We start from the raw sequence: 14344 nt of genomic DNA on the forward strand, positions 1-14344 counted from the left end.
CGTTGAATGCACCGGAAGCCATATAGCCGCCATCAGGAGCGACACAACAACAATAATAACAACAACAACAACAACAACAACATCATCGGCAGCAAAAAGGGACACGCGTGCGATTCATGCATTCATCCATATTTACGACGGTGCCGGCCCATCAGCAATGGTACTATAAAACGCGAAATTTATGTGACTTGGAGGAAAATTTCCATTCGCAACAAGCTCGTCGCGTGTGAGTGTGGCGGGGCGCAAAGTGCTCTCCCGGGTGAAGCCGGGCGGCGCGTATGGGGTTGTGGTTGTGTGTGAAGTGGGTGTGTTAGTATAGGAAAGTCATAAAAACATGTACCCGTTGTAAAATTAACATCGATTTATTGAACAGTGCGCAAAAAATAACGTGAAAAGTTGAGCCATTTGAACCATTAAGCTAAACTAGATTTTTTCGGATTTGGATTTTTATTGGGCGATATTCGAAGCCGGAGTGGATTTACGAAATAATCAAAGCGTGAACACACGAAAGTGTGGAGCTTCATTTGGCAAGTTTTTTTCTTTTCATTGGCATCGACGGGGGTGGACAAACATATAAAAGCGATAGACGGGGAAAAAATTCAATACGAGAACAAAGAGTTTCGTTAGCACAGCAGTTTATACCAATCGGAAATTGAGTGGGAAAATTTGCTAGCCTGTTTCTGCGAAATCGATATGTCCAATTTGGGAGCGCTGCATTGTTAGTTTAGGAAATAAACTGCTGCTAGTTTTATGAAATAGAAAACCAGAATCTGCTGTAGTTTTTTCTTCCTACCTCGGGAAAATAAAAACAGATTCACTCGCGCGGGGAGCGTTCAAAGTGCACTGCTCCGAGCACTGCTGCTGGTGGGGTGTGTGATGGCCGATCCTCATGACGGGGACCGGTAATGTTCCCCAACCGCCAATACCCACTGTACAATGCGGGCCCACGATGGGCCAACAATCACTAACGACCACCAGAGCCAGCAGAGCCATCCAGATAGGGACGATCGGCATTCGCCAGTAGCAGCAGCCGGGACGTCGCTTTCGGCCCGATCCAGTCCTGTTCGTTCCAGTTGCAACTGGGGCGCGTGTTATTGGCTGTTGACAATTATTCTGGCCGGTTGGCTAGTAGTGCCGATCGGGGCCGGACCCCGCTACAGCTCACGCATTGTGGAAACCAAATCCGGAGCGATTCGTGGTGTGATCCTGGAGCTGAACTCCAAGTACCTGGAACCGGTGGAGGTAGGCAATCGATTTGCTGTATTTTTCTCTGAAGCATCTACTAATTTGATTGTATTTGGTTTATTTTTCATCCTGAAGGTGTTCAAAGCAGTGCCCTACGCCACCCCTCCGGTTGTAAATTTGCGATTTGAACCTCCGAAAAAGTTACCCCCCTGGAAAGGAACCAAACTGGCGGATACGTTTGGGCCAGTTTGTCCACAGGTAGGATTGCATTGTCTTATTTGATCTAAAACCATATTCTATGCCACTACAAGTATAGCTAATATTGATGAAAAACCCGAATTAATCCACCTAGCGGCGTGACGTAGCCTTTCTACTGCCACAATAATCATTATTTAATTTCTCAGGAACGTCTATGTATAATTAACTTGACTATATTTTTAAATATCCGTTCCGTATTCCTCAAAATCCTTATTTGCCAGTAAAATTACCAACGTATTGCGTAGAATAATTAAATTTTCTTTCCTTGGGTGCGTAAATACTTGTAACACCTTATTTAGTTTTATAATCGGTCGGCCTTAACTGTTGGGCTTCAGAGCCATATACGAAACTTGTTTTGCATTGACAATATGAAATATGTGTTCAAAACAGATTTTTTGATAATTAATTAATACCATGCGTTCAAAAGTTAGCATCTTTGAAAAACAAGAGTTCAGAAAAATTATTATTATACTTCGCTTTTGAAGACAAAGGATATCGACAACAAAATGATTAATCTCAAAATTTTACTATTAGTTTGCTTGGCTTCAATTTTGCGATATATCTGAATTAGAAAAAATAACTGAATAGAGCATTAGATATGAAAAAGAGAAATTGAACTTTTTCTTAGCTGGCGCTCCTTCAGATAATTATTTTTTCATGAAAATCAAAACTTGAGCTTCTTTTGAATGTACTTTCATGAAAAGATAGTCATTAGCTTAATCGCATCGTTTTTACAATGTTAGAGGGTTAGGAAAACAAGATGAGGTCGAAAAATAGTGCAAGCTGCGCCTTAAACATGCTTGAGCATAGGAAATATGATCGATATGATTTTCAGTGCTTGTCATTTTTGATTTATTTGTTGAAACATGATACATGACATAAGACATCTGTCCTTTAAAATGTCATTAACGAAAACAAATCTTACAAAATTACTACCGTGCAACGTTTACTTCAGGACTATTTTTCATGTAACATTTCTAAGCTCTAGTATCTATTGATTAAAAAGACCTACATGCTTAAATTAACTGCTTTTCTTCGCTGTTTGCTTTTCGTGTACAATTGTGAGTAACAGCAAGTGAACTGAAATCAAAGAAAAGAAAAAGCTTTTCGATTGAATCCCACTATTTAATATTTATTTGCAACAGATACGTAGTTCGCCTACGACGTGCAGGCTTCATGAGTGTCTTATTCCAAAGCGTATACGTATCTGTCGCGAATAAATATTAAATAGTGGAATTTAGTCGGTAAAAGTTTTTTCTTTTCTTTAATTTCAAATTTCGTATTCCACTAAGAGGCTTCAAAAACTTCAGACAATTTCTTGAAGACTTTTCTTGAATTTCAATGCAAATTTAAAAATTGCAAATTGTCATCCCAAGTAACAATTTGAGTTTTATTACACTCTTATGATAGCATTCAAGACCACAATTGGTCATGAAAACCACCATAAGAGTACAATCAAACTCACATTGTTGCTGGGGATCACATACACACATACATACATACATACATATATACATATATACATATATACATACATACGTACATACATACATACATACATACATACATACATACATACATACATACATACATACATACATACATACATACATACATACATACATACATACATACATACATACATACATACATACATACATACATACATACATACATACATACATACATACATACATACATACATACATACATACATACATACATACATACATACATACATACATACATACATACATACATACATACATACATGCATACATACATACATAATACATACATACATACATACATACATACATACATACATACATACATACATTCATACATACATACATACATACATACACACATACATCACACGCATTAAATACAATCAACATTTGTTTTGATTTCACACGTTTTAACGGTTTAATATACGGTGCTTAAGTGTTAAAGTTTAAATAACTTTTGAATGAACCGTCCAATTTTAAATAACTCGGTTTCGTTTGATAGATCTCAGCAGTTATTTTCAAATAATAATAAAATGTGTGATGTTTTTCATTGAATTAATGCTTATATGTTACAAAAATATGTTTTAAATATTATTTTTTCACATTTCTTTATGTAACTTTCGAACTACAAGCCCAATCGTCATGAAATTTGGAAGTTAAGGTTTTGCAAGGCTCCTCTTTCATATGCAATCAATTTTGTTCAAATCGGTTAAGGGACCTATGAGATAATGAAGTCCCATATTTTTCATATTTTTATACATAACTTTAGAACTAAAAGTCTGATCAGTATGAAATTCAATAGCGACCAATGGGACACCTAGACCTTTCATTTGACACTAAGAACATTAAAATCGGTCCAGCCATCTCCGAGAAAAGTGAGTGAGATTAAAAGCGTCACATACACACACACACACATACACACACACACACACACACACACACACACACATACATACACACACACAGAAAATGCTCAGTTTTCGAAACTGAGTCGAATTGTATTTAACATTCGGCCCGCAGGACCTTCTTTCCATTTCCGGTTTTCCAAGTGATTTCTATACCTTTATACTATATATTTATATAGTAGAAAGGCAAAACATTCTTCAAAATTATTCATGGCTCGTGGAAAACAAATAACAATTTCATTCAACAGATTTTTAATACACCTTACCGTATGAAACTTTCCCAACTCGTCCAGGAAGACGTATATGGATGGTGAAAGTTCACATATTAGTTTTGAAAATCTTTTCTTCTTCTCTCGCGTACTTGCATGAGTAGTCGAAAAACTTACAGCGTACGAAATAGCAAAACTTTAACCGTATAGCCGGTCTGATAGTGGTACCTACGCGAATCTTGAATCTTGTTAGAGTGCTCGCTGTGGAAGACTGGAACCGTTCTTTTGTATACGGTTCTTCCCACGGTCTGGACTGGAGCTAGTTTCAGATTTTGTACTTTAGGTATAAATTTACTAAATTAGTTTTCTAGCGTTTCCATCCGGAAAGAAGTTTCGGATGGATATAATTTGTGCTGGCTGTGCTATATTGTTAGTTCAAGGTCGGTGAAGATCCGTGTAGAAATGAATCTTAAAATTATGTGATTCTAAAAGGTCGTAAAACATATTCTTGAAATCGATCCAACCAACCCCGAGAATATATGGAAAGCTTACAGCCTTTTGCTTCAACAGTATGTTTTTTTTTCGTTTGTAGTTTTGGCCAGTCAATTTGCAGCATCAATCATAAATATGAACGCCCAGTTGGTAAAACAATAGGAGTGTCTTATCAAATCTTTGAAATAAACCATAGGTTTTTTAGGGTACTAACAAAAGATTAGACTCCGTTTCATATTGCAGATTGGGTCATTCCGAGAATTCCGGTAATGTATATAAACAACCTTAACACATAGCACATCAACGAACAGAACCGGCCAAGCAGCATTTACTATACGCTCTATCAACATACTGTGACACAAAAACCAAAATCTAATGAAAGCACTATTTAAGGCGGTCGGTCAAACTACGAATGAAGCAAATACATTATTGTCTAGACTGGCATGCCCAGGCTGCGAGCGGAGGCGGGGAGAGGGGGGGAATGAAATATTTACAACATCCGTCCGACCCGTGTCGAGAGAAAATCCCGGAACGGGGAAAATATGTTCAAAAATAACAGAGACCGACAGCGGAAGGGATTCCAAAGTTGTTGGCTTCCTTCTTATGCTACTTTTTGACCTTTTGTTTTTATCTTTGTTTTTAACTAAACTTTCAGATACAAAAGGTGTTTTGTATTAAGAAAAATAATTGTAACAAGAAACATAAAACCTTAGAACCAACGAGCGTACCAGGAGAAAATTATATTTGATAATATCTATCTTTACAGATACATATATTTCCACTACTTCAGTGGACAGTTGCGAATCGTAGTTCTCATGGTTAATAAGTTACGCAATATCGGGGAATCATAAGGTCCTAGGTAAAGCTTGTTGATTTCCGATGTTCGACCGAGTTCGAATAATCTGGTTCTAACCCACGGAACTCTTAGCCTGACAGCGGTATTTTAATTAAGCTAAGCTCAAACGAGGAAAAGAGTTTTTTAAAATTACGGTTTAATACTTACCTGATACAATGGTGCATCCATTCAGTATTCTTGGGTAGAATATACTTGATACATACATTAATTTAAACGGCATCTGAGTAGCAAGTTCGACGTAGGACTACGTTAGGCAAAGTATTGCATTGAAATCTTGAGTATTAATGAAAACTTCGATGCTAACTCCTCTTGTGAATATGGTGGCCCTGAAAAGAACCATTTGATTTAAATATTAATATTGAAAATCAAAAATAATTGTTTGATTTGGCTTTGCTGGCTCCTCCCGAGCAGGAGCGAAGAGCAAAATAATGTAAAAACAATATCAAACTGTGGTAGAATGCTATATTTTGTTATTGAATAGATATGGAGATACATTGATAACACATTTTGTTATTGAGTAGATACCCAGCAAACACCAACTCGTATATCAATGTACGAAAATTATCGTTATTGACTTTTAATGAATTCAGGATCGTAAATATAGTCTAATGGAACGCACATAAGTTTCTATTCTGTCGTATTTGACGATAGCAAGTGATTGACCTACGACTTTCAGTACAGAATTGTATAGCATAATAAAACTAAACGCTTTGAGTCGGATCTTATCGCATACAGAGACTTATAAAGTTGAATTGTTAATGTATATTTTGTAGTACGTATATGACCTCCAAATTAGTACGCATATGTTAGTTTTGTGAATCAGATACGATTTATCAGGGTATATATAACGGGTGGCAACTAAAATTTTGGAATTTTTTCTCAGGCTGTAAAAAAAGACAAAGATACATGAAGAAGATCTGATTTACCGAAATGAAAGATACATTATCCATTGTTGAAAAAAAAAATTAGTGTACATTTGAAAACGCTCCGTAACCGGCTCTTCAGCGAAGTTTTCATTTGACGTCGAAACAGGAGCGTTGTACGGCCGTCATGTCAACTTTTCGAATGCATCTCTTGATTCCACCAATCAACTGTTTGCAATTCGTGGCACTCCAGTTATTTTTATACACCAAGGAGCTCAAAATCCCGAAGAAATCTTCGAATGAGCGCACTGAGAAAGATTTTTCGGGTCGTGGTTTTCAGGTAAAAATGGGATCGAATAGGTATTTAGGAACGATTGTGTTTTTTGGGCGTAATACGATGAAGCTCTATCCGACCAAAACACGTATTGTCCATCCGCATGATGTTTTTGTAGAAACGGGATCAAAATTTTCTTCAAACATTCGTCTGGGGCACATCTTAATTGATAGCCAAACCAGAGGTCTTGTTTTTGAAGGCACGAGAACGAGAACGATGCCCGTCTGCGTCTATAATTTTGGCTGGTCTTCCACTACCTTGCTTGCGAATAGTTGTAGGGCATCTTAGGATATGGTAAACAGTCGAAGTCGCAACATATTCGCTTTTCAAATGTTGTACCGTATACTTTTTGCCGAGAGTTCTGTGGCAGTTTGTAGAAGTGTACAACGCGCTCCCGAAATGCTTCTTGTTTCGACGTCATTTTAAGCAAAACAAGGCAAGCATAAACAAAACAAAAAATATTGACAATAAGAAGAGAGAGAGAGCTAACACATGCATACTCTTATTTCTCTCTGAGCTCATTTGTTGCGGAGTATAGGGGCCTCAAAAAAATTCCAAAATTTTAGTTGTTACCCGTTACCAGCTATCGCAATTTGAATGCTCGTCGCTAAATGCCTGATGCCTATCCTATGCTATCTTTGAACCCATAGTGTTCGTTCGCTTTTCTTTTGACTTCCGTCATAGCGGTTCTCCCAAGTAGAACTTCTTGGATTTCACCAATATTGACTATCAGAGTAAACATTTGGGTCGTCGAGGGACCACCCGCTTCCTGGGTTTCTTGTTGTGATATGCAGCTAATGGGAGATTCTGCGGTCATCGGGGTTAAAACCGGTATTGACGTAGGACTACGTCTTTGTTTACTATACTGGGACTGGGTAGCACTTTGTAAAAACGAGAAATAGAAGTGTAACGTTTGAATGAAATATTTCAAACGCTAATAGCTACTATACTACTGAACGAAACATAACAGTTAATATGTCGTTGGATAGATAAAATGTCCAGCAATTTTATAGTAACATACTAATAATAATTTTTTATACGCTAAATAGTGAAAATGTGTGTAAAGTTTTAAGGTCGAATTTTCCCACACATTTCCCTTGTGATCACCTAGCTTCACAGGCACGGACGACAATTAGATACACCAAAGGATTTGGATCCAAATGATAACCTTTGAGACCACTTTGTAAGCCACACCCTTTTTCCAATCCAATTGGCAACATCGATGGCTATTGACGGCAACACCGACCCCGAAGACAAGTGGAATCAGCGGGCAATGGCCAACGTGAACCCCACATGATGCACTTTACGTTACATTTTGCATTATCCCCATCGCAGACATGCGAAATTGTTCGATAGCTTGCTCAATCAGTGTCGGACAATCATTTAAGCAGCAGCAGCCGATATGGTTTCCTCCACCACCTACACTAGCTTACAAGCAGCAGCGGCAGTGCCAGTGACTATAAAATGGTACTCTTGGTTTGCCGTCTGCTCATTCATCGCACAATCGCACTGACGGACGGTCAGTATTTATCATCGACGGCTATTGGTGGCGAAAGCAACGGCATTTGGCGGCAACTCCAGCGATCGGAGGCAACACCGATAGCAATTGGGAGGTAAAAACGATAGCATTTTGGCGGCAACTGGAGGCAAATCCAAGGACTTTTGCGGCAATTAATGTCATCTTCGATGACAATTCGAGGCAAACCCAATGGCATTTTGGCGGTAATTTTCGCAAACCAACACTGAAGGCAAATGGAAACGGATCGACTGACGGGCAGCAAATTCAGCAGTAGGCCGTTGTGGTCTTAAACAGTTCTTATAAGAACTATAGTAATCAAAGAATGGAAAGATTTTTCTACACTTTCTAAATGATTAACGTTCCATTCGGATAATTATTTGAGCAGCAGCAGCAGCCGATCTGGTTTCTCCCATACCTACACTAGCTTACAAGTAGCAACGGCAGTGCCAGTGACTATAAAATCGCACACCAGGTTCGCCGTCTGCTCATTTACCGCACGATCGCACTGACGGACGGTCACTATTTTGATAAAACTAATCCATTTCTACTTTACAGTGATTTGGTATTTCCTATCACTCCTGTATTAGCGGGCAACCATCATCCTAGAGTCTAAAGGACCGAATAGCGACATCCATCTATATATTGGCAACAATAATTATAGAACTGATTTTTAAGAAGTGCTATCAGCTCAAACATAGTTCTTTTCAGGGCCACCAAACAATTTCAAACGGTTTTTTTAAAACCATCATTGATTCAATGAAGAATTAAATCAGAATATTTCGCTCTTCTTTTACAAATAAACACTCAAACAATGATACTCACAAATACTCAAATATGCATATGCCAGAAATGCAGTTTACATTAGTCTTTGATTTAATGAACAGACATAAAGTTATACTTCATCGATTAAAACATGGTATCAATATAATGTGTATTATATGACACAGTCCTACGTCACCCTTTCGTACAACCCTTAGGGCTGTATACCTTGTAGTTTTTTCTTAGGTTTTGGTTCTTTATTCTCCATGTTTTTGGATCTCCACTCCGGCCCGTTATTTCCGCTCATTGTAGATAGACGCTTCTCGTGATCTCATGGTTATCTTTGCAATCAGGGAGGACATGCTAGGGTTGACACAGTCCCTTATGAAGACCATGTTGAGAGCCAGATCGGTATAAGCCAACTTTGGTAACGAGTTTCGAACGTATCCGGGGGCCTGCCAAAGTTTTAACGGCATGGAGGCAGCCGAACTATCAATATTTTGCGAAAAACAATATTTTGCTAATCCTTGAAAAAGATTTAGTATAAATCGAAAGGTTGGAAGTAGAAGAATAACGTTCGTTTCTATCAGCAATTTGACTGCAAAGCCGAAAAACAAAACTTCCGAAAAACTGTGTGTGTGTTTTTTTACGTGAGGAAACGCTCAATGCCAGGCACACTAATGATATATTGCTACATCACGTGGCACAGTGTGGGACTCTAACCCACTAAAAACCTCACGCGCGTCTGACCTTAACCCCCCCGGAACTACCGTTAAGTATTACTTCGGGGGGAGGCTGTGTCTGTACACCCCGATCCGGAGATGACCGTCATAACGTCCACTCCTTCACATTCACCCTCGCAGGGTTCTGCCATTCTTGTTGCTACTACATTCTCCTTCACCGTCCACTTTCCTTGCACCTGTCAAGACGAGTTCCGATTCAAAAATGGCGACCGTCATGACTTCCATCTCCTCACGGCCACCCTCGCAGGGTTTCTTGTTAGGCGAAGCACTGCTCCGTCGAGTTCGCCACTGCACTTCCCCTTCACCTGCCGAGACGCGAACCGATCCAGGGATAGCGACCAACATTACAACCATCCTCTCACGGCCGCCCTCGTAGTGTTTCTGTCAAACTTGGTTTGCTCCGTCGCGCTCGTCGCTCCACCGATGCGTCTGTCGAGACAACGCTAATTGGGATTAGTAGTTCGCTGGTCGTTTCTCCACTGTCGTTGCAGTTGCAACATAATCTGTGCTAAAACGCCGGTGACGGCATTCCACACGCTCTCTTCCCGTCTCTTCTCCACCGTCAGGGGCGGCATCTCCCTTCGTATCGCGGCAAATCGAGGACATTCAAAAACCACATGCTGTGGTGTTTCTACCGTCTCTCTGCATTCCGGGCAGAATGGTGTCGCAGCGTGCCCGAACCGGTGCAGGTATTGCCTGAAGCAACCGTGACCCGAGAGAAACTGCGTCAAGTGGAACTCGACGTCTCCATGTTTCCTGTTAAACCAGGTTGACAGAACCGGTATGAGTCGGTGTGTCCATCTACCATTCTCGGCCCTATCCCACTCTTGCTGCCATTTGCTCAGCGACTCTTCTCTCGCCAGCTTCCGGGCTCCTCTGATGTTTCTTCGTCCGTAGCAGTCGTTATCTTCCACGAGCATGATACTGAGGGGGTCATTCCAGCGATAACACATACTGCCTCCGACGATATTGTTCTATATGCACTGGCAACTCTTACAGGCATGAGTCGGAAGGTACTATTCAGCTTCACGCGATTCCGCTTCGATCGTAGTGCTGCGATCCAGGCTGGACCTCCATACCGCAGTAATACAGTATCGATGGTGGCACACTAGCCAGCAGTCTCCGCTTACTACTACTCGGCCCGTAACAATTCGGCATGATTCTGGCTATCGCATTGATAGCCTTCGCCGCCTTCTTGCAAGCATAGTCGACGTGGCAGTTGAAGTTCAACCGGTCGTCTGTCATTACTCCCAGATGCTTGACTGTGCGCGTTGAAGTAATAATGTGCTCTCCGACGGTGACGACTGCATGTTGTATGGCCTTACAGTTGCTAACTAGCAGAACCTCCGTTTTATGGTGGGCGATTTGTAGCTTTGCACCACGCATCCAGTTCTCGATAGTTCTAATTGCCTCTTTCACCAGCATTTCTACCTCCTCCAGTGACTCGCCTGTCACCGATAGCACGATGTCATCTTCAAAGCCGACGATCTCGGCGCGTCTAGGCAGCTTCAGAGACAGTACACCGTTGTATACTCCGTTCCAGTGCGTTGGGCCAAGGATGGAGCCTTGTGGGACTCCAGACGTAATGTTCATCGTTTTGCGCCCCTCGGTGGTCTCGTAAACAAGCGTCCGATTCTTGAAGTAACTCCTCAGTATTCTGCATAGATATCCCGGGACATGCATTCTATGCAGCGATTCAGCAATGGCCTCCCAACTGGCGCTGTTAAAGGCGTTTTTTACGTCGATCGTTACAACGGTGCAAAAACGATCTCCTCTTCGCCTCTGTTTGGACGACTTCTCGGCTCGCTCGATCACTGTCCGAATTGCATCCACAGTGGACTTCCCTTTCCGGAACCCAATCTGCATGTTTGACAGACCGTGTTCACCTTCTGTATACCTCGTAAGCCTATTCAGGATTATCTTCTCCAGGAGTTTTCCGCATGTGTCCAGTAGAGATATCGGCCTGTGTGACACTGGATCCCCCGCAGGCTTCCCTGGCTTCGGCGACAGCATTAGCTTCTGCAGCACGGTCCTGAACAAATCCGGGAACGCTTGTATTGCTGCCTTAAGAGCCAGGTTAGGAATCCCATCAGGACCAGGGACCTTCTTCATTTTTAGCTGTCTTGCCACTGCCATTATTTCATCGATTGAGACTTGCAGACCATCAGCGCTAGCCCTCGCTTCTGGACCGTACGGTATTGTTGGCCACATCGTAAGGCCGTGCGTCGAAAAAAGCCCCTCCACGATAGCCTTCAGCTTATTCGGACACAACTCCCCAATTGTCACAGGACCTTTTACTTTCGCCATAACGATTCGGTACGCGTCACCCCAGGGGTTGGCGTCTACTTCTCGGCACAACTCCTTGAAGCAGTAGCGTTTACTTTGTTTTATCTCCCGTTCAGTTCTGGCTCTTTGGACGCGTCTTCCGGCTTTGAGACAACTTGCACGATGGTTGCTAATTGCTGCATTCCACCAATAAGCCGGTCGGCGCTCTTTTCTCGGTTCCTGTTTTCTGGGCATGGTAGCATCACATGCCCTGACGAATATATGTGTTTGTGTGCGTGTGTGTGTGTGTGTGTGTGTGTGTGTGTGTGTGTTTGTGTGTGTGTGTCGGTGATTGCTGAACCGATTTGGACGCAAGAAGTTGCTTTTCCAAGACATGGTCGGAGCAAATTCTTGGTTCATACACCTGTAAATCCAAAACCACAAGATTAAGGTGAAGGTCGTCAGATTCCAGTTGCATTTTTTACTGATTTCAGCACTTTCGCGACGAGAACAGAGTTGCTAGTAGTAGGTAATAATCTGTCATGAACAATTATGAAACGTAGAATCGCGTATCTATTTGCTCTTGAACGAGATCCGACAGTAATTCTATCACATAAAATGCCGTTTACGGTGAATTTTATAAGTATATTTTCGACACTCAACGACCGTTAATTTAATAGCGAAAATTATTTGTCAATTTCATGCTCAACGTAAAAATGGCACATATACACCCGTTTCCTTGGTAACGTACAACAACGACGGTCGCGGATTCGAAATTGCAATCGAAACGAACTACAATTTTTCATATCAATTAAAGTGAACAGTTTGGGCAAAATCATTGTAATATCTTTCCAAATAACTGTTCTGGTTGTAAATTAAAGTTTTCTGCGTCTCAAGTTAAGTTTCGCGAGTGATGAAACGACTGGAACGGCCGAAAAAAATTAATGAAAAATTGACGGCGAAAAAGTAATAATATAGTGATGAGTTTTAATTGGAAAGAAATATCAGTATTTAGTGTAATTTATCCCCCAAAAAATAATAGAACCTATAGAATGCAATGTTTAGTACTTCGAGTTGCAAGATCTTATTACGGCTAGCAGGTTAGATAAACTAATTTTATTTTTTGTGATGGTTTCCCGAGTCTATGGGAGCATGTTGGTACATTGAAGAAGGGAAGGGAAGGGTGATATTCGATGCCATACTGACTGCCATAAACGGACTCTGACGACCTTGTCGTTAACGCGCGGCCCTTGCCCACCGATACTCTCGTCGTTCTTGAGCAATCTTTGTCAAAGTTGGGACACTGCCGCGATCGTCATTGTCCTTGAGCGATCGCTGATGAAGTAGAGGCCGCTGAAACCCACAATGTTCTCCAGCAGTCATTATTGAAGTAGGTAAAAGTAAAGCCTGGGTGCTAATTCCGTTATCGAAATTTGACCTTCTGTTTTTATACGACAGACTTCGCAACCAGCTGTTAGAATACAGGACAGTGCGGGGTCAGTGCTACGATCCTCTTGACTTTAACAGCCTCTCCCAGCCGATATTCGAACATACGACGACCAGCTTATTAGACCAGCGTCTTACCTCGAGCTCAACAGGGAGGCGTTGAAGTAGGTGCTCCACCGGTGTTCTTGATCTCCTACAGTGGTCGTTGTCGAAGTAGGGGAACCGCTGGGACTCCCGTTGTCATCTATCCATCGGTCGTTCATTTGCTACGAAGCGCTGTTGGAACTCTCAATGTTCTTTTGCGGTCGGTCGATGTTGTTGAGAGCACCAAATGGACTCTCGCCGTTTTTTGGCCAAGCAGGTTGTTCCGCCCAGACTCTAAATGTCCTCCAGCAACCGTTCTTATGCTACAAAACGCTGCGGGGACTCTCTAAGTCTTTTACTGTCGGTCGTTACAGTTGGGATTGGGACCATCACCGGTACTCTTCCGGTTCGTTGATAAAAAAGAGGGTGACGCTGGGGCCCTTAGCGTCCTACAGCGGTCGTTTTCGAATCAGCGGGTTCTGTTGGGACTCTCGTTGTTACTCAGCGATCTTTGTCGTAGCAAGGGATGCCGCCGAGACCCATGTCTCCAGCGGTCGTTGTCGATGTAGGGAATGCCACCGGAACTCTCCATGTCCTCCAGCAGCCGTTCGCGTTGTTGGTGTTGATTTAGCCCTAGGACCCTCGGATCAAAAGGTGGATTTTCAGGATATTGTATATATACTTTCTAATATCTCCCGCTCAGTATTACAACTGGGTATCTAGATAGGAATCGTGTAAGGTTAGACGGATGATATATCTGACAGAAGTTTTTGGAGCGTCGTAGTAGAATACGAAACTTGGAATTAGATAAGTTGAGTTTTAGATAAGTTTTCTTTTTATTTAATTCTAGGGAATATATGAAAATCAAAAAAAAATCTGTAACTCTTAAAAATAGTCTCAAATTTGAAAATTTTG

General features: G+C 41.4%; 1 protein-coding gene across 1 annotated transcript in view; it reads left to right on the plus strand.

The window, feature by feature from the left end:
* The first annotated feature begins 936 nt into the window (after positions 1-936).
* The window catches only part of LOC128735310 (neuroligin-4, X-linked-like), a 163768-nt gene continuing 150360 nt past the window's right edge, over positions 937-14344 (plus strand). The window contains exons 1-2 of the mRNA XM_053829799.1: positions 937-1242; positions 1321-1443. Of these exons, the coding sequence (XP_053685774.1) occupies positions 937-1242; positions 1321-1443 (429 nt within the window). The remainder of the gene's footprint in view (positions 1243-1320; positions 1444-14344) is intronic.

This window comes from Sabethes cyaneus, chromosome 2, assembly GCF_943734655.1.
Source record: "Sabethes cyaneus chromosome 2, idSabCyanKW18_F2, whole genome shotgun sequence".
NCBI classification, from domain to species: domain Eukaryota; kingdom Metazoa; phylum Arthropoda; class Insecta; order Diptera; family Culicidae; genus Sabethes; species Sabethes cyaneus.